The 20,326-nt window shown below is 51.3% G+C and overlaps 1 protein-coding gene across 3 annotated transcripts in view; it reads right to left on the reverse strand.

Moving 5' to 3' along the window:
* Positions 1-20,326, reverse strand: part of ARHGAP26 (Rho GTPase activating protein 26) — a 115,789-nt gene that overhangs the window by 72,587 nt on the left and 22,876 nt on the right. For all 3 annotated transcript variants that reach the window (XM_027643344.1, XM_027643345.1, XM_027643346.1), the window contains exons 6-11: positions 18,548-18,658; positions 17,607-17,711; positions 16,886-17,015; positions 16,429-16,529; positions 13,575-13,669; positions 5,456-5,534 (exon numbers count right to left, since the gene is read on the reverse strand). In XM_027643344.1, coding sequence (XP_027499145.1) covers positions 5,456-5,534; positions 13,575-13,669; positions 16,429-16,529; positions 16,886-17,015; positions 17,607-17,711; positions 18,548-18,658 — 621 coding nt within the window. The remainder of the gene's footprint in view (positions 1-5,455; positions 5,535-13,574; positions 13,670-16,428; positions 16,530-16,885; positions 17,016-17,606; positions 17,712-18,547; positions 18,659-20,326) is intronic.

The raw sequence follows: 20,326 nt of genomic DNA on the forward strand, positions 1-20,326 counted from the left end.
GTGGGATGCAAAAATAGGCCAAGCAGGAGCTCCCCTGGGCCAGGTTGGGGCCCAGTGGGACTCACCACCAGTGTGGCTCCACCGAGGCAGTGGTGCTGTGCTGGCAGGCAGCACGGATGCTCCCAGAGCATGGAGAGACTGAGCTCCAGTTCAGGGAAAGTTCACTGGGTGAACTTAGAGATTAAGAGCAGGCAGAGCAGGGAAAAAACGTTCTGTTCAGTAAAGAGAGAGAGACAGGGAGATGAAAAAGCAACAATGGGAATGACTCAGGTCATGGAGAACAACAAAAAATTTGCTATAAGAAAACAAACCCAGGCAGGACGAAGGCCATGAAAACCTGCAAGATAAAGTGTACACAAGAAAAACATCTTCTCCAGAAAGCTGACAAAAACACACGTCTGTGGGATCGGGAGCGTACAAAGATCAGCGTGGAAAAGGCTGTGAGGAAACAAGCTGGAGAGACAGACACAGACCCAACCCTGAGGAGAGCGGGGGGAAGAACACGGTGATCACTCCAACACTTGTCCATGGGTTCCCCGTGCAAAGAGAACTCAGCCAAAGACACTGCCTGTACACAAAGATGCTCTGGGTGAGGATTCTTCTGCCATCTCTGACAACTTAGACGTAGTGAATTAAAAGGGTAAAGCAGATCTGCAGCTCCAGGGAGTCCCAGCCCAGTGTGAGGGGGGTTGGGAAGGGGTGTGGTGGGTGCAAGGTTGTTCCCCAGCAGCCGCACGGGCGCTGGAACCAAAGTCCTTCAAGTTAATTTATTTTTTGAATGAGCCAAAATGACAGGAATGCCGAGGTTGAAAGCACTGGAGTGAGTTCAAAAGACATCATTTCCACTGGGAAATAAATCCCTCACCATTTTGTATAATTAGACAAGGAAAATGAAAAACAATTTCAGAAAGAATTCCCAGCAGCAATATCCAAGGAGGAGGCGGGACGTGTGTTGGGTAGGAATGCAGGGCTGGGCTCTGCTGTCACTGTTGGGCACACAAACACACAGCATCTCCAGAGTGGCAGGGGTGAAGGAGTTCCTGGACCACTGACCTGTTGTCCCACCAGGAGCATGGCTGCAGGGCTGGGAACAGGACCATGGCATGGGGAGCTCCAGAGGCATCATCCCACCCATCACCACCAGCCTCGGTGCATGGCCAGAGCTCCTGGAGAGCCACTGCACCCAGCCCATGTGGAGGAGCCAACGGAGACCCTGAGTGGGACACCAGCAGGGAAGGGAATCCTGCCCCATGGTCCCAGGCTGGCAGTGGGTGGAGAGATGCGACCACATTGCTGCTGCTTCACCTCTGCTTCTCTCACCAACCCAAACTCACCACCACCACCACCACAGCATGGCTCCCAGAACGGTGGCACTGGTCACTGTGGAAGCACTCAGTCTCAGGCTGGGGGGACATGGAGGGGCAGGGAGAGGGGAAAGACACCCACGGTTGCAGAGGGAGAAGCCCAGAGACCTGACAGGTTCTGAAGGTCTGTGTACCCTTCTAAAGGTCTCCTTCCCTCAGTGTACCCAGATTAAACGCTGCCATCCCAAAACTATCGGCTTCTTGTGTAGTGGTAGGAGGGAGAAGTGGCTCTGATTTGGGGTTCTGCTGGGTTTCAGGGACAAAGCTGGGAAGCAAGTGCTGTCCCCACCTCGAGCAGCCTAAATACAGAAACTGGGGGCAGGCTCAGGGGGTACGTCCCTCCCTCAGACCTCCAGTCCCCGGGATAGGGGTGAGGGGCAGCCCCAGCGACGCCGCAGAGCCCGGGGGTGTGGGGGGGTCCTGGCCCAGCCCCACGTCACAAGTGCCATGAGTGGCCGGTCTCAGCTGCCATCTAGTGGGGAGCAGCTGCAGGGCACCGACATCTCTCCGGGCTGGCACAGAGTCTCAGAATCATTTACGTTGGAAAAGACCTCCAAGATCATCGAGTCCAACCTGTGACAGATCCCCACCTTGTCTACCAGACCAGAGCACTGAGTGCCACACCCAGTCATTCCTTTAACACCTCCAGTGGTGGTGACTCCACCACCTCCCTGGGCAGCCCCTTCCAATGCCTGACAGCCCTTTCTAGGAAGAAATTCTTCCTGATGTCCAACCTGGACCTCCCCTGGCACAGCTTATGGTCATTTCCTCTTGTCCTGTCCCTCATTTCCCGGGAGCAAAGCCCGACCCCCACCTGGCTCCCCCCTCCTGTCAGGGAGTTGTAGAGAGGGATGAAGTCTCCCTTGAGCCTCCTCTCTTCCACTCTAGCTACAGGCTTGGCAAGAAAGCCACAACCTTACCAAAATGCTTACCTTGTTCTTTGCCACAAAACACACTGTCTAATTTGTGCCTCTCCTAATCTTGCAGCCCACCACAACCACCATCAGCCAACATAACTTTTATTCCCGACTCAGGTTCTAAGGAAGTTTCAGAATTACTCTGGCCTCCACCATACGCGTTTGCAAACTTCATCACCAGAGGAGAAAATCCATAGGAAACTGACCTCAGTATCTTAATAAAACCAAACACCACTGACCCGTCAGGGAGTTAGCAGTTTCTCCTATTTCCAGCTTCTGTAATACCAAAGAAAACCCAAAGTCAACATAGGGGGTTTATCCAAATTAATAACAAGTGGTAAGAGTTAACGGCGCAATGAGAGTTGTCTGGAGGCTGCTCCGGCTGTGAGATACAGCATAAATCTTCTCAAGTTGTGACAAATGTCTTGGCTAATGCAGCCACATTCTATGTTTAGATCTCACTAAGATGTAATTTGACATTTGGGTTTACTTTCTTCATTATAATTAGGAAACGAACTCCAGTCCACGTTAATCTCTTCACAGCCTGAATTTGCACATGGAATTACTGCCCCCACTGTGCCAAGCCTTCCCCACACTCAACAGTCAAGTCAAAGGAAAACCAGACATCCTTTCCAGTAGGGTTCTTTGGTTACAGAAACAAAGTCAAAGCATAGGATGGATATTTCTAGGAGTTTAAAGGTTAAATCCTTGTCTCTTGTTCAAGGAAATCTCTGTGGAGAGGTAACACACCACACCCTGGTGTTTCGAGATAAGAACCCAAACAGAACAGCCCACAACTCCATTTTTGATGGATGGAGGAGGATATCTGAGGACAAGGAGGTGCCTCATCTGTCAACACGCACCACCTTCATCAGTAAAGTGCCTCTTGGACCTGTTTCCATATGGGCTGCATTCCCATGGCTCCCACTCCACACCTGGAAGGCCAGTTTAAGCCATTAGCATTTAAGTGCCATGAAGTGCTGCATTAATGCGCAGCCACAACCTCTGACATGCTGGATGAGCAGGCTGCCCTCAGCTGATGGGCACGATAGGGAGGAACAGCAACACACAGGCGGCACGAAGACCTGCGTGTCTTTGAAGGAGTTCTCATAACCACATTCTGGAACAGGATAATCCAGGCAGTCCTGTACTGGTTGCTCCGCAGCTCCTTTCACATGCACAGCGTTTTGCAAGCACCCAAAATCTCTGTCTGCACCTCTACAGAGTGGCTCTGCTCTTGTGCAGGTCAACACACAACTGGATGACCATATTCTGGCAGTTCTTGTTGCAGGTGACTGGGTTTCCCATCCCTGCAACAGCAGCTCCCAGCAGAGATGGGCAGTGGGAAGCAGGTGAGCAGGCTGGAGGAGGACAAGGCTTCACTCAGACTGGGAGCAGCAATGTACATTTTGCTTCTGAAGAAATGGAAAATATTATCTATTTGGTCTCCGGGTGCAACCAGAATCAAAGCAGGGGTTCATTTAAGAGGGATCAAGACAGCTGGCACCTGGAGCTGGTTGTCTCAGTACAGCTTTCCCAGGGCTCAAGAGCCAAGGTGGAGGAGCTGGCTCGTCATCCCAAGCAAAGGTTTCAACAGTTGATTGAAAAAGGAAACAGAGGCTGTCACAGATTCATCGAATCATGGAATGGTTTGGATTGGAAGGGGCTTTAAAGTTCATCCAGTCCCAACTCCCTGCCATGGGCAGAGACATTTTACACTAGACAATGCTGCTCCGAGCCATGCCCACCCTGGCCTTAAACACTTCCAGAGATGGGGCAGCCACAGGTTCTCTTGGCAGGTGAAAATTCAAACAGAAGAGGTTCAGTCAGGGGATCAGGAGGCCAGGGAAGCATCCAGGCTTGAGCCCAGGCAGGCTGTGCCCTCTCCTCCCTTGGATAGGCAGACTGTGCCCTCTCCTCCCTTGGATGCTCTCAGCTCCCAACCAGGTAACACCCCAAGCAACCTGTTCTGAGCAGGAGGTTGGACTAGAAACCTCACGAGCTCCCGTCCTACCTGAATTACCTGATGGATCTACAATTCCAGTTTGGGACCTGGCTGTAATCCACAATGCAATCCTTTCCCTGAAATGCAGGGCAGCAGCCTCCCACACCCAGCCTCCCGATCTCTGAACCACTGCATGTTCAAAAGCAAGTGCTTGACTAAGCCCAGCACGTGCTTTCCAGCACTCTCGGAACAACCTCACGTATCCACACCTCACCTGGCTACAATGAACATTTTCTGTGGTAAATAAGAACCTTTCCATGGATTTGGGGGGATTTGCTCAAACCAGTACCAGTCTGTGGCAGGAGGCTGTGCTGGGATGTGACACCCCCACTTGCCACATGGACTCCACTCCAACTGTCAGAGCCTGACTCGAGCCTGGAGCACAGACACCCAACTCCAAACCACACAAGCTGTCATGGAACAGCCTGGGCTGCTCTGGCTCTGTGCACGGCTTCTTTTCGTGTTCTGATATGCTTTTGGCCACGCCAAGGAATGGAGGTCACAGGCTGGTCTTGGCTGCTCGGTGGTGCCATGTGTGCCATGGGAGAGCCCCCATGCCGAGCCAGGATGGGCCAACACCACCACCTGCACCCTCCAAGGGACCCACTTGGAACCGGCCAACTTTTCGAGCTGGCAGGAAGGTTTGAAAACGCATTCAAAAACAAAAACTAACAACCTGCAAAACTCCAGAATCCCTTCCAGAGGTGAGGAAGCCTTTGGCAGGGCAAGAGCAAGCACGGGGAACAGGGGCCACGCTCCTCCGCTCACACAAAACGTGCAATTCTCTACCAGACTGACAAACGGCTGCCAAGGAGTCGCAGGACTCAAAAAGCCCTGGAAATCTACAGCATATTTTCTTCCACTGCTCTTTTTGCCATGTTTTCCTTTCAGCACAGCAGAGCAGCGTGTTTGTGCTGGCCAAGCCTACCCTCCTCCTCTCTACCGCACCTTCAAGCAATCCAAGCACAGGAGATACAGTATTACCTCAAATATTTAACCAAGGGATTAAACTATTCTCTTGGCAGGAGGCAGGAGCTGCCCCACGGATACAGCTCTCACACGGGCTGGCAGGTGCTGCGTGACAGCGGGTTCCACAGCAAACAATCTGCCCTGGGCTACCAGAAGCTCTCCACAATTTTCTCTGCTTTTTGGGTAATATTTCTGCTCACCGGTTCCCGGCCATCCATTGCCTCCATCCACAACCTCCGGTCTTCTTCCGAAAGCGCCTGCATGGTGATGACGCCCGGCCTGCAGAGAGAAAGGGGACGCCGTAAATAAACTGCCGGATGGAAAGCAAAATAAAATAAAATAAGCAAAGATAAATTTCCCATGAGAAGAAGACGGAAAGAGGACAAGCTTCTTTCTAGCCAAGTCCCAGCAAATGGGGCTGAGCCCAGCCTGACCTCTCCATGGACATCCCTGCAGGTCCTGACCAGGATCAGCCAGCAAGCAGAGGACATCTCCAATGATCGACACACCCTTCCAGTGGGTTTAGTATAAGAGTTGGATGCCAAATTCCTCCTCTGGCCCTCAGCCTGCCCTGGGCTAAGCAGGTCCATCCAGCAACAGAAGAAGGCAAGGAAGGTAACCAAGGAAGGTAACCAAGCAAGCAGGAGTCCCACACATCCCAGTCCTCCATGTCCCACCACCACCCCATGCACCAGCTCATGGAGGGGACCTTCTGCTGCGAGAAGTATTACATCCCCAGAACGCTGGTGCCAGCATGGCTGTGCCAGTGCCCTGACCCTGCCCATACCCTGCTGTCACAGGGAGCAGTGGCAGCAAGGTGATCCTGGTCTGTGCACCCCTCCAGCAGCAGGGGAGTACTGCAGGAGTCCTGGTTGCCCCAGGGTGCTGGTCCTGCCCCTGCCATCACACACACACAACAGCCCTGAGCTGCCCTGTAAATCCAGCCTCCAGAAAATGATGGCTCATTTATTATAATGAGAAGGGGAAAGGCCTGAGCACTGCACACACAGCACAGGAGCCAGAGGACAGCACTGGTCCCGCCCTCGCCTGAGGGCCAAAGCCACCTCCACGCTCCGGAGTGGACGGAGTGGACGCTACATCCTTTCCATGCAAGGAGTTAAACCTCAATTACGTGCTCTGATAAGCACGACCAGCAAGGTCAGGATGTATTTAACAAGCTGGAGAGTGTTTGCACAACCTCAGCTATGGTGCGTGTTTGCACTGAAGCCAGTGTTGTGCTCCCACGCCGTGGGCTGGCGACTCACTGCACCTCGCTTGGCTGCAAGCTGTCAGGATTTCCATCTCCACTTCCCAGCTCATCCCACAGCCAGCTGATCCCCACACACAGCCCGGCTACTGCTGTACCTCCTCAGCATCGTGCCTTTGAACTGGGTCTCCAGCTCCTAAGGGGTGGCTGCATCCCGCGCCACTGCTGCTCCCCCCAGCGGGGCTGGGCAGAGCCCCCAGGCTCAGCCAGACAGTGAGATCTGTTCTGGGTGTCTGCTCTAACCCTGCTGCTTCCTCACGGGCTATTTTCAGATGCATTAGCAGAGCACAGCAGCTATTCCTGCTGGAGGAGAGCAGGCAGAATCCCTGGCAACGGGGAGACACAGGCACGGCCCGAGCGTCGCGTGGCTCAGCAGGCTCGGGGGGGCTGCTGGTGCTTCTCTGCTCCTGGGGTTTCATCCAGGGGAACTATGACACACCTCTGACACTGCTCTTCCCACTCATGGCAAAACACAAGGTTCCAGAATGGCAGACGAGTCAGGATCACTGCTCTGGGATACCAGGATGCCAGGGCACAAGGTGGGAAGAGTGATTAAACCTTGGAAGCTGCCAACCGCCTGCGGAGAGCAGGCGTGTTCCACAGAGTGTTCCGCAGAGCACGTAGGCTCTGTTCAGAACTAAATCCTCAAAAACTGATAAAGCCTGGGAAGAGGGGTGATTTGCAACTTGCACTTCCCAAGGGTGATTCAGGAGGAGAACGTGAGCTGCACCAACAGTCTGCAGAAGCCCTTTGGTCCTTGATAAGAGCCAGTCCTCTGTTAGAAGAGTAAACATCAACGGGGGCTTTCAAGTGGTGGGTTTGGCCCGTCTTCTGTTGCTTTGTGGCATGTACAGGCAAGGAACAGAGGATTAAACCCTCTCCCCTGACTCAGTTCCCCATCCAAGCCACCTAGCCATTGGCTTTCAGCATGTGCAGCAGCTCAGCATTGTCCCACCAGTGGGTGCCGTGTGCTCAGCCTTGCACCAAGCCCGGGTCCAAGAAAACCAGACATAATGTGCTTGATCTCTGTTAATCCCATTGGTGAGTCAGTCAATACTCACCAGCTTAGTGGTTTGGAAGTTTACTCACTTTGAAGGGAAGAGGAAACCACTTAACCATTGCCCCATCTGACAGGGAAAATGCTCTACATCCAACAGCAAATATGTTCAAAACACGGCACAAAGCTCCTTGTTGTGCAGGTACAAAGCAACTGGTACCTGGGGAGCTGAATGGTCACTTAAGCCAGGGCTTAAGTCTGAGTTTAAGCCACGCTGCTGCTGAAGGCACAGATATCCCAGGCAGAAAGCCCTGGAAGGGCTCTTGCTCAGCTAGGGAAACACGGGAAAATAAAATATTGGGATTTCTGTCTCTTTAGCCAAGACATTAAAACAAAGAATTTTAAACCCTCCATTTAGGGTACACCAGAGCAGAGTACCAGCAGTGTTTGGTCCTGGTGTGGCAGTGCTGGTATCTGACCTGCCAGGTTCCCTCAGAGCAGGGCAGAGGTGATAACACGAAAATGTTTGTTCTGACTCTGAGCAGATAACAAACAACTCCTCTGGCTTCACTTCAAAGTCAAACTTCTTTACCAGCACAAGGGGAGGGGCCACAAAATTGAATTAAGCCAAATTTCCCTTGCAAATAGCTCTGCATTTCCTCCCCCAGTGTTTATTTGCCAGGGCACCCATTGCATCACTTTCCTGAGCAGAACCATCTTCCTGGCTGTGATAAATTTAAAATGCACCCACACATTACAACTCATTCATAATTGATGTGGCCCATGCCCACGGAGTACCCTGTGCTTACAGCCAGGTCTGATGGCTGGCGCTGGATCAGCCTCCTGCCAACACTGTCAGCATCAGCCCGCCTTGAAATACTGCCTGCAGCCAGCCTCATCCTCATGGAGTCCTCACCGAGTCTCCTGGAAGATCAACTACTTCCCGAAGTGTGTTTGTTAGATTAGGGATGTCTCAGCTATTCAGCAATGGGGAAGATATCCTGCTGTGACTTACTTTCCCAAAAGATAAACAAAATGGATCTGTCCTTGTCCCCTCCCTCAAAAAATCACCCTGAATACTGGGGGTCATTTATACAGATAATTATTTATACAGGTAATAAGCAGCAAATACACATTCTGCTGTGGGGCAGCTCCCATCCTCTCCCAAAACCTTACGTGGGATGCACCCAGATCCACATGGAGGAGCCTGCCAATCCCAGTCAGCCCACAACAGTGGCATCAGGACAGCAGGATGCCCTCTTGGATCTGTCATCCAAGATGTACAAATAGGAGCTCTTGTGTCAAACAAGATCAAGGACCTGCTCATTCATTCCTGACCTGCATCCTGCATTTCCACCTCCAGGTACCAAACCCCTTTGCCTTCTTCTGGGACGCAAGGTTGAGATTTGGGATCAGAAGGAACCCATTTCTAAATGGAGTGGGTGCAGGAGGGTGAGACCACAGCAGAACATGGCAAACACTTCACAAGAAAGTACATTTTCAATATGCTACAATCTAAAAACGGAAGATTTTTCCATATGAGACCACACAGGAAATTTGAATTTTCTCAATATCTCAGCTTTTGTGACAAAAAGCCTGGCCTTAAGGAGCTGTGACTAAGCACATCGAGAAAATGAGAAAGTCCAATAGCTTTTCCTTCTTCCAGAAAAACAAATAAATAAGGAAAGCAATAGAAACAGATAAGAACTTGCAACTCTTACAGCAGCTTATCACAGTGAGACAATCTAAACTGCTGGATGAAAACATGTAAGAGTGGATTAATAAGAGAGGCTGAGGGCTGAGCAGAGCCGAACGTGCAGAGATGTTCACGGTCCCAATCTGAGCAGAGCAAGGACCCCAGACAAGTCCCCACGGCCACAGGTCAGGGCATCAGCAGTCAGATGCAGACCCAAAACACAGATGAGGAAAGATGGAAACAAGGGGAAGACTTTGTTCCTGAACTCAGAAAGTCTCAGTGTCCGTGTAGAGCTTAAAGCACCATCAGTACAACAACCACCAGTTCTGTGGGTCACTGTGGCCACCGACAAGGAAAGGAGCCTCATCCCTCATCACCAGCCTGCCTGTGACAACCCCCCAACGCTTTGTTTTAAAGGTCACTGGAAAGGCGACACTGGCAGAGGAACAAGCACAAGTTGAACTGCACGTGCTGTCCAGAGCACCGCCGGAGCCGCGGACACCAGCAGAGGTGGGGTCCCTGCCAGCCGCCCAGTCTCAGCACAGGGAAGTGGGGAGCAGGTCCTGCCACGGTCAGGGTGGCTCTCAGAGACATGCAGACCTGTCAGGTGCTTACCCAGAGCAAGGCCAACAGCCTTCCTAGGGAAAACCATCTGGTCAGGGGAATGCTTGGCAGGTGCCTGGCAGCTCACTCACCCCAACGCAACCACGTAGCCATTGCCATGCCAATTCTTCTCTCAGGAACAGTTTCTTTGTGGAAAGGGTTGTCAAACATTGGAAGGGGCTGCCCAGGGAGGTGGTGGAGTCACCACCACCGGAGGTGTTCAAGGAACAACTGGACATGGCACTCAGTGCTCTGGTCTGGTTGACAAGGTAGGGACTGGTCACAGGTTGGACTCAATGATTTTGGAGGTCTTTTCCAACTTCAGTGATTCTGGGATTCTATTCTACAATCAGACTGCCCACAGAGCACAGTGCCAAGACCCCTCAGGAACAGCCCAGGGGAATGGTGGTACCTGCAGAGCTCACTGCCTTCATGAACAACCAGGAAACCAAACTCCCCATTTTGAAAACCTCCTGCTCCCATAAAAGCCAACTGGCACGTAGAAGCACTTCGCTTCTGGCCCAGAGCAGTGACCTACATTATCCTAAACGACAAAGCTTTTGTCATCAGTCAAATGAGATACTCCTCCTCCTCAGGCTCATTTTGTAAGACACCGGCTGTCATCCCTGTTTACTTTGTTTACAAACCTGATTTAATATGCAGAGACTGCAAATAAGTTTACTTAATGAAAAAAGAGCATTAACAGTAAAACACAGTATCCATCACACTGGGGGTGTATTTCAGTCAGACACTAGAACACCATTCTGGGGTTAATTTTGCTGTAACAAAACAATAAAAAACTTGCTACAGTGAACAACAGAACTATTTGCAAACACCAAGGCCAGGCTGGATGGGGCTTGGAGCAACCTCGTCTAGTGGAAGAGGGGTGGAACAAGATGGGCTTTAAGGTCCCTTCTGACTCAAACCATTCTGGGATTCTGTAATTCTATGACAAGGAAGCAATGCTGTAATAACAGATTAGGCTCCGGTTTTTCATCTCAACAATGCTGTATCATCTTTACAGGAGAAAAAAACACATTTTTTCCCCCCCTAACAAGGAACAGCTCTTAGCCGTTGCTATTTAGGGTGTTATTTATAAACTCCAGCCCTGCACCCCATGCCTGAGTACCAGCTTCCCAAAATGCAACACTGACAACAAGCTCGTTTCTGTGTGATGCCTTTTTCGAGAAGGACTGGCCGAGGCTGCCACCTCCAGGCTGTACAGAGATCCAGGAGCTCCAGCTCCCAGCCCCTGTGCCCGTGTCAGCATAACACCGGGATCTCACTGTGTCCCACAGCACCCTGCAAGTCAGCACGGACAGTCAGTGAGACACACACAACCTCGGACACAACCTGTCAGGCCAAAATGAAACAAACTGGAACAGTCCGTGCACAGAGAGCTTAAAACACGACTGAATAGGCTTTAGGAGAGTCTGGGAAGGACATGGACTTCACGTTGTCCCCACAGCAACAAGTGACATGAGTAATTTAGTCACAGCTGCAAAAGGGGAGAAGTGCTGTAAGTCAAACCCAGTGTATATGGGAGACAGAGAAGCACTTTGGGCATGTTTGCCTTCATTGTATCCAGACTTCCTGCATGGGGCTGAGGAACAAGGCATCAAGTTTCTTAGTTCTCTAACAGTAGAGACAATAATAAACCACCAAAAAAAGCAGCAAACTATCCCAAAAAACCCCAGTTTGAAGCAAAAAAAGCCCACAGATCAGCCTTCTGCGTTTTGTGAACACAGGCACAGCTCCAGCCAGTCCTTGGGCAGAGATATCCCATCATTCGTGGTCCCACACTTGGGTGGAGAGTGTGAGCTGAAGTTTTTGCCTCTGCTCGGGTCCTTATGCTGGAGATGATCTCCTCCAGCATGAAATGGAAAAGTGATGCTTCCAGAGAGGAAAACTCCCTGCTGCCTGAGCCTGGCTGCCCTCCAGAGCAGTGGGATGGTTCTCCCAGGTGAGCCCCAGCACCTCCAGCTGCAAACAAGCCCCTCTGCACCACGAGTTCCAGGTCCCCCACATCCCTAGAGCCTCACAGTGAAGCCAGGCCAGGCCTGGCAGGGTGGTTTCAGGGTGGCACCCACACACTGCCAAGCCCCAATAACCCCAGACTGGTAAGGAAACCATTCCTTGACACACAGGGCTCTGTAAAACAGGCCAAACCCTGAGTGCCAGGCAAGGTGAAGGTGATCTCCAGCAAACCCTGGTACTGACAGCATCACCCAATGCTCTGATGGTGCCCAGATCCATCCCAGGAAGAGGGAGACAGGTTGACCACATCACACTCTCTTTTAGACACGACAAAACCTGTTGTTTCCTCTTCTTCTTAGTTTATCTTGGGAATAATCAATATTTTAGATATCTAATTAAAAATTCTGATAACCAAAGTATGCAGAGCTACCTGTACACTGGGGAGAAACAGCCTTTTCTTTCAGGCATCCTGCTCCCCTGCCCTCTTGGACAGGAGCACATTCCTGCAGCAGGAACACGTACATGAAAGGAGCAATTCCTCAGGTGCCGCTCCCCTGCCATGACTACATGGAGCAGGCGGATTTCTGGAGAAGCTCTTGATCCCATGCCTGGCAGGCTCCAAACATCAAGGGAAGGCTCATTTGCCTCTGAACATGCTGCAGAAGAAAACTATTGTGGCGGTTCTATTCTCCTCCTCCCACTTTTAGTTTGATTTTCACATTATAAAAAAATATCCTCAGGGTAGAGGAAAAAAAAAAATCCCTGTGTCAGCTGAAATACTGCAGCTTTCTGGAGGAAAGCACAGCTCCAGAGAGTGGGAGGCAGCCCCGGGTTATCTTATCCCTCAGCCAACACAGGCACAGCTCCATCACCCCAACCCCTCCCTGCCACGGGCTGGCACCGAACTGCTGCCGAAGCACAGGCTGGAAAGACACCGTGGGTTTTTCCAGCATTATTCAACACCTCGGATTTCCATGAGTTGGGGTTTTTCCAAGACCTCCTGGGCATTCCTGCAGAGGGGAAGACAGCTGGACCACTGACAGGCAGAAAACTGGGAGGACACAGACACTGAGTGGCTTTGGAGTGGGCTTTTGTGAACCATGTGAACTTCCTGCAGCGAGGGAGATCCAAGGCAGTGACTAATTCCGTTTGGAATACAAACGCCAGCCTGGTTTTCCTGTTTATAAACATAACCCATGCACGATGCTAATAGATATGGTAACAGGCTCCCATTCCTAGGTGCTGTAGAATGAATCCACACATATCTCTGGCTCAGCTGCTACATGAGAATTCACAGCAGGAGCATTTTACTCCTTTAGGAAAAAGAAGTGAATCGAAAGTGCCCAGAGGCATGAGCCAGATATCCATCATCTGGTGGACCAGCAACAGCCGTGCTCCAGCACAAAAGCTGACCAACATATACCCAGAGCTGGAAAGAGGCATCACATCCCTGCCAAAACACTCACAGAGCATCTTTTCCAGACTGAAAAGCATTTCCCTTGTGTGGTCAGAGCCTTGCAGAAGTGCTAAAGCAACATAAAAATCAGAGAGACTTGAGTAAACTCGGCACCTTGTAAACTTAAGCACCAACTCAATATACGGAGAGCACCTGGCTGAGAGAGAGGTGTGATTCCATGGATTAATGCTTTCCATTCACAGAGGATATGACTAAAGGAGAAGAGAGACATGGAAACTGCACAGGAAAGCCAAGTGCAGATGAGCACAGCCCTTCCCTACACACGGTCACCGTAACCCCGGGGGTGTCCTCTCGGCACTCACCGATCCACAGCTTCCACATCAAAGCAAAACCTCTTCTCGATCGAGTCTGTTTTCCGCCGTGTGCAGGATTTCAGGGTAACAGCTTCGTCTTCTCCCTGAGAAGAGACAAAATCGCAGGTGAGGCCAAGAACACCTGCCTGTGCCCAGCACCCACTGCTGTCAATGAACAGGTTCAAACCAGGGGGGATTTGGGAACATCACCCTGTTAGAAATACCTGTTTATACCTCTGACATAAGGAGTAGTCTTTTCACTCTTGTTTGGCCCAAAACCTTTCAGGAGGAGCCTTCCCTTCAAGATGCCCTCGACCAAATCTGTGCATTAAGCATCACACAGCCCATGCTTCAGGCAGGCAGGGAGTGCTGAACCACAACTTCTGGGCAAAGTCAGCTTTATTTTCCATTGCTGAATGACACACCATAGACCTGGCTGTCAGTTTTCACTCCAGGCTGCATTTTTGGCAGCATTCTGCACACAAGGACTCTTAACAGGAGCAAACATGCCTTAAAATGTTTATTATATAACAAAGCAACGACAAAACCATTCTCTCATCCAGAGAATGCCTCTCTGCATCCAAGTTGTACTGGATTTCCACAGGCTGAGCAGCAATCCTGCAGGATCCATGTGCACTGCTGTCCTCTGCTGGAGGAAATCCTGGCTCAGCCCCTGCCAGCACAGACATTTCTCCTGCAATTGTTAAATTCCACTGATGATTCAAGAGAAAATGAATTCTGAAGGAGTTCCTGGAGACAGACACTTTTCTGTGTTCTCTGTGCTGTTCCTGATGACACCTTGGCTGACCACCGTGTTCCCTGACATCCTCATTTTTCTAGGAAATATATTTATAATCACGGAATCGTTTAAGTTGGAAAAGACCACTAAGATTACTGAGTTCAACTGTTCCTCCAGAACAGCCAAGCCCTCCAGTAACCCGTGTCCACACATGCCACAACTAAACATCTGTTAAATCCCACCAGGGATGGTGACTCCCCCTGATTCTTACACAGAAACATCCCACCCCACCATCAGACAATCAAAACACTCTCCAACACACAGTCCTGCCTCAACATCTCCTCTCCCTTGCTGATCCCTTCTAAAGAGTTTGCAACCATCCAGTTGTGCCAGTCATTCTACCATGTCTCCGTGATGGCAACTATGCTGCAGTTTTCTTGCTGGCTTCTAGCACCTCCTGTTCCTTGCCCATGTTGCAGGACACACCATGTTTTGGGGGAAGAAGCCCTAATTCCTATGTGACCGTTCTCACGTGCTTCTGTGGTTTCTAACATATGAATAAGCCTCATGTCCCAGACGAGGAACCCAGAACAAACCCAGCTCACATACCTGAGAGCTCTGTGCAGTGCATCTCCCCAGGGCTCAGCAGAGGCCACCCGGTCCTGGTCCTCCCAGCCTGGTCTGCTGCCAGCACCAGGCTGCTCCCACACTGCCCAGTTCCCTGTCCAGTATTCAGGGAATGCCCCGCTTCTATCCTACTAATATCCAGCTTCAGCCACAGCTCAAGGCACAGTCATGAGCGGCTGATACCACGTGCACTGTCCTGTGTGACCCATGAGCCTCCTCCTGCAGCACCTTGGCGCCTGCTCCAGCCAGATCCTGAAATTCCCTGCAGCACAGCCCCCAAGTCCCTGGGCTGCTCCACACTTGGATGCTCATGCCAGTCATCACCAACAGACCCTGCGGCCCATCCAGAGCTGCCCTGGCACAGGCAGTGTTCCATGCCAGGGTGGCACAAATCACAAGTCCTAGGTGAGCAGCCGCACTGGCAGGGCTGGTTCAGCACCGGAGAGGGGCCCTGGCACAGCACCGGAGTGGGGCCCTGGTACAGCACTGGAGAGGGGCCCTGGCACAGCACTGGAGAGGAGCTCCTGCAAGGTGTGAGACAGGCTGAGGGTGCTGACCACAGCGCCTGTGCCCCAGGTGCAGGGGGAGCCCTGAAATGGGAAGAGCCCAGATGAAACACTGTGCAGTTGCTGATGATTACAGGGTTGGGATATGTTAATGCTGAGCTCTAATGAAGATGCTCCAAGGCAAGAGGAAATTAATTTTAGAAGCTGCCCTCCCCCCAGCAGGAAGCCATGCGGGAGCCTGTCCAGCTCCTGAGGCGCTCCCTGGCAAGGGGATTGTGTTTGCAAACTGTCCCAGTTGGGAATACTCTGGAGGAGTCTATTGTTCCTGCAGTATAGAGGAGCAAAGCCAGTCCTGGATACAGCCCCAGGAGTAGTGGGCACACGGTGTTTGCTGGTCTCCCAGCTCCTCACATTCCCTCAGGGCTGAAGGGAGCTCCAGACTCTCCTGTGGCTCTGTCCAAAACAAAACAACTTCATTGGTCAAGTCATAGGATCATCAGAGAATCACAGAATGGTTTGGGTGGGAAAGGAACTTAGGAGTTTATCTCATTCCAATCCCCTGCCATGGGCAGAGACACGTTCCACTAGACCAGGTTGTTCAGAGCTCTATCCAACCTGAACTTGAATAAGTTACAGGCACTGGGGAAGGAGCAAAATAATGAAGAGGTTCTCTTGTCCAGATCTTGGAGCAGGAATGAGGGACTGAGAAGCAGGCACTCATGGCGCTGCAGTGCAGTGGGTTCACATGGTAAACCAAGATCTGTGGGCTTTGGGGGGCTTTCTGTCTTTTTTCTTTCTCAAACAAGGCGACAAGTTAATTCTCCACGTGGTACCTGTTCAGTCTGGAATGAATATGCCCCACTTCACTGCATTTGTGTCACCTTGCCATAAAGGTGACAGAGTCTGGCTTCCAGGAGAGCCTGTAGCCAGCAGTGCTGTGTGTTTCCCAGCAGAGCCCCAGGACACCATCCTGCTCCATGCCAGCACTCACCCCTTTTCCTCCTGATTTCTGGTCAAACGGTACCATCGTGATCCTCTTCGATTCCCTCTGGTACGTGCAGTAATGCTTCACCCAGGAAGTCCCAAAGTGACCTACAGAGCAAATGTAGGGTTTATTCCCAGAACCAGTGCCCTCCCATTAACAATCTGTTATGTTTAATGATCATTTAACATAACACATTCCTGTACCTACAGTTTCCAGTTGGATTGAGTGTTATTACCCTCCTTCTATTCAGGGGAAAGACTTTTATGAGGCACCGGCAGTAATTCTCCCTCCCAGAGAGAACCTGGCTCCCACATTCCCACCTTAACATCCCATCCATTGGGCCAATTCCTTTCTTTCAGGAATTGTGTACTTGCTGAACCAGCCTTCGTGTCCTACAAACCCCTTCCCCAGACTCCCACCCACCGCATTCCCCATCAGGCAGCTCTGCCACCCCAACACCTACGCTTCTCCTGCACGTAGAGATAACCCTCCATTGTGTAAGGGCTGATGTTTTTGTGCTCGTGAGGATTCTCCTTCATCTTCTTCATCAAAGCTTCAACCTCTGATCTTGTTCCTTCAAAACGGTTTCTTGTCTGCAAATTAAAACAGGAATGTCTTCTCCAGTGCATGGACCCAGGGTGGGCTCCGCAGCACGGAGGCACCACAAGGGGTGGGACCTCAGCTGGGTCCTTACAGCCATGTGGGAAATGGGACAACAACAGGACAGGTTTGCTTCCTGGGCCTGGATTTAAGCTACTGGAAAAATATTATCATAACTGGCAAGGGCTTCCAGTACTTAAAGGGGGCTTACAAAAAAAGAGGGAGATTGACTTTTTACGTGGGGAAATAGTGATAGGACAAGGAGGAATGAATTTAAACTAAAGGAGGAGAGATTTAGATTAGATGTTAGAAAGAAATTCTTCCCTGTGAGGGTAGTGAGGCCTTGGCACAAGTTGCCCAGAAAAGCTGTGGTTGCCCCATCCCTGGAAGTGTTCAAGGCCACGTTGGACAGGGCCTGGACCAACCTGGTCTAGTGGAACCACGGCAGGGGGTTGGGACTAGACGAGCTTTAAGGTTCCTTCCAACCCAAACCATTCTGTGATTCTATGACTAAAATACACCAAAAGGTGAGTTAGCTTGGCCAGACAGTGACAGCAATGGGTATGTGGCACAGGCACACTCACGTTCTGGATGCTGATCGTCAGCTCTGTCTTGAAATCACTGAAGTCCTTTGCAAGCTCGTAGCCATGGTGGTAGAAAGTGAAAAGCCCCTGCAGAAATGCCAGCAGCTGTGTCGGGGCAAAACAAATGGAGATGGTCAGTTGAGATTCACAGCTGCCTCGAGAGCCACTGCTGCTGAGGGGAAGGGGCCCTGAAGCCCCCCAGGCTCACTGGTGGGCCCTGGGGAGATGCCCTGCTCCTCATTTCACCTTCACACCTCCTCTGAATGGACCCCAAAGCCAAGGTTGTGTTTCCTTCCCCCAGAGCCAAGGCAAGACCCCATCCCAGGATCCCACACACCTCTGTCCCCGTTTCTGCATTACCCAGGCCCTGGGGTCACCAGGAGCAGAGCCAGGAGGTGTCAGGCACAGCATGCTGCACCTCTTCCAACTCTGAGTTATTTTTGGATCAGCAGGAACCACCTTTGCAAAGGACTGGAAGGTCTGGCCCCTCCCAGAGCAGCTTTAAAGGATTTAACACCTGGGCAAAGGTACATCTTGGAAAACATTTTTTTCCTTATTTCTGTCACTTCTGCACTCTTCTTTCCTTGTGAACATTAATTATAATTTGGGGGTTTTTTCCCAGTCAAAAGTGTTTTTCTTTTAATCGCTCAGGCCCCTCAGCCTAGCCCACCCCAATAACTGTCCCCACAATAAAAAATTAAATGTTGAAATGCTTCCAGCACATACGTGGCCACTAAGCCAATGGCGCTGTGCCCCAAGGTTCCCACAGTGTTTTCCCCTTCAAACCTCCCTCTTTAAGAGGGGCTGTGGGGTGAGGCTGGAGGCCCCCAGCCTCCCCACTGCAGGACAACCCACACCACTGCCCAGCTCCCCATGACTCCCCATTTCACCACACAGTCCCCTGGTTTTTGCAGGCTGAGGGGGCTTGAGCGTTCACTTACAGGTTCCACAAACTCAAACATCTTCCTCTCCTGGACCTCTTGCACCTTGAAGACATACTCTAGTGAGACTTCGTAGAAATGCTGGCGAACCTGGTCCACCTGGCTGTCTGCCTGCAGATGGATTGGAGAGGAAACTCAAGCTCAGTACCGAATGGAAACACTTGGCCTTCTGACCAGAGTACACTTGGATCTGATGGCAACATGGCCATGCAGGACAAATTCAGTTTCAGCCCCCAGTCATGGACTGGACAGATGGCATAGTGATAAATATAAATCTGATTCACATGAACACGCTTCACATGAATCTTCCTTCAGCCTATAAAAATGTTTTTGATGACTCATGTTCTCACCTCCCCGACAGCTGTGCAGAAAACACGCAGGAGAGGCGAGGAAAATGGGAAATCACTGCATACTTGACAAGAAAAGGCAATCCTCCACTCTCTGGAAAGCACCATGATGGGATCTGCCAGAGCATCCCAGGGCAAAGGCAGGTGGCACATACACCCACCACCAGCATGTCACTTTGGTGGATCAGCAGACAGCAAATCTCCTCTGCTTTGAAAGCCCAAATGAGCAAAAATAGGGATATGCCCCAATCCCAAAGCCTAAAAATAACCCAGTCACGCACACAGAGCGGAGCTGCTGCACCAAAAGCAGTGTGAGGGACACAAGCATCCCTGGAATGTGTCACAGAATCCCAGAGTGGTTTAGGTTGGAAGGGACCTTAAAGATCATCTTGTTCCAAGTCCCTTCTATGGGCAGGGACACCTCCCATCAGACCAGGTTGCTGAGGTGACATTTTGCAAGTGACACTTTGCATAGAGCAACCTAGAGTGTCACTGGGGTTTTGCCCTCACAAAATCCAGTTGGTAAACACCCTCCTGGATGTGAAAAGCAGCTCATTCCTGCTTCTCTGTGTGACACGTCCATGAAATGTCCCATTTCCCTCATTGACCTGCCACCAGCTTTTGTGCTCACAGTGTGCAGGCTGAGGGAATCAGGAACCTGAGTTCTGAAAAGCAGAAAACATGATGCAATCATGTAACTCTGCCAGGAGTAAAATGGCAAATTAGACTCCGCATGTTGTTTAACTGGTCAACAGCCAAAGCAGCAGAGAATTCCCATGGTCTCCTCCTCTTCCCGCCTCACCACAGCAGTTGCACATGTGGCTGCTATCAGCCTCCAGATGTGGACAGCTAGAGGTTAGGAAACAGAAACCACCAAATCTCCTGCGTACAAGCACTCGTCTCAGGAAATCACGGGGTCCAGTGGAGCTCCAGACTCTCAGAAATGGGTGGTGTTAATTCCCAGAAATGCTGCACCCACCAGCACCTTTCCAGTGCACACACCTGCAGACCCCACCCCGAGAGCCCCACAGCCAGCAGGGATGGTGATGGGCAGCCCCCAGGGAGGTGCCAGATGGAGCCAGTGCTCCACCACGCCATGAATGCCACATCCACATTTCACAGCCCTCATGCTGGACACTCTTTCAAAGGCGCTTCCCCTTGGTGGGGCCTGAGCCATCAAAACCACATACACTTCCCAGTGCCTCGGGGAAGCAAGCCCCAGCACCCCAACTGGGAGCTGGTTCCAGCAGGCTCCAGCCTCCTCCTGCCTTCCCAGAAACACTTCAAGTCAGTGTCTGGGGTGGGAGATGCCACCAGATGGCACCAGCAGCCAGTGCTGCTCCAACGCACCTGCACAGCATCGCACTCACTGTCACTGCCTACATCCCGCACACAGCCACTGCCTACAGCCTACACACCCCGCACACAGCCA

Source organism: Corapipo altera, unplaced genomic scaffold (assembly GCF_003945725.1).
Source record: "Corapipo altera isolate COAL_440 unplaced genomic scaffold, ASM394572v1 75, whole genome shotgun sequence".
NCBI classification, from domain to species: Eukaryota; Metazoa; Chordata; class Aves; order Passeriformes; family Pipridae; genus Corapipo; species Corapipo altera.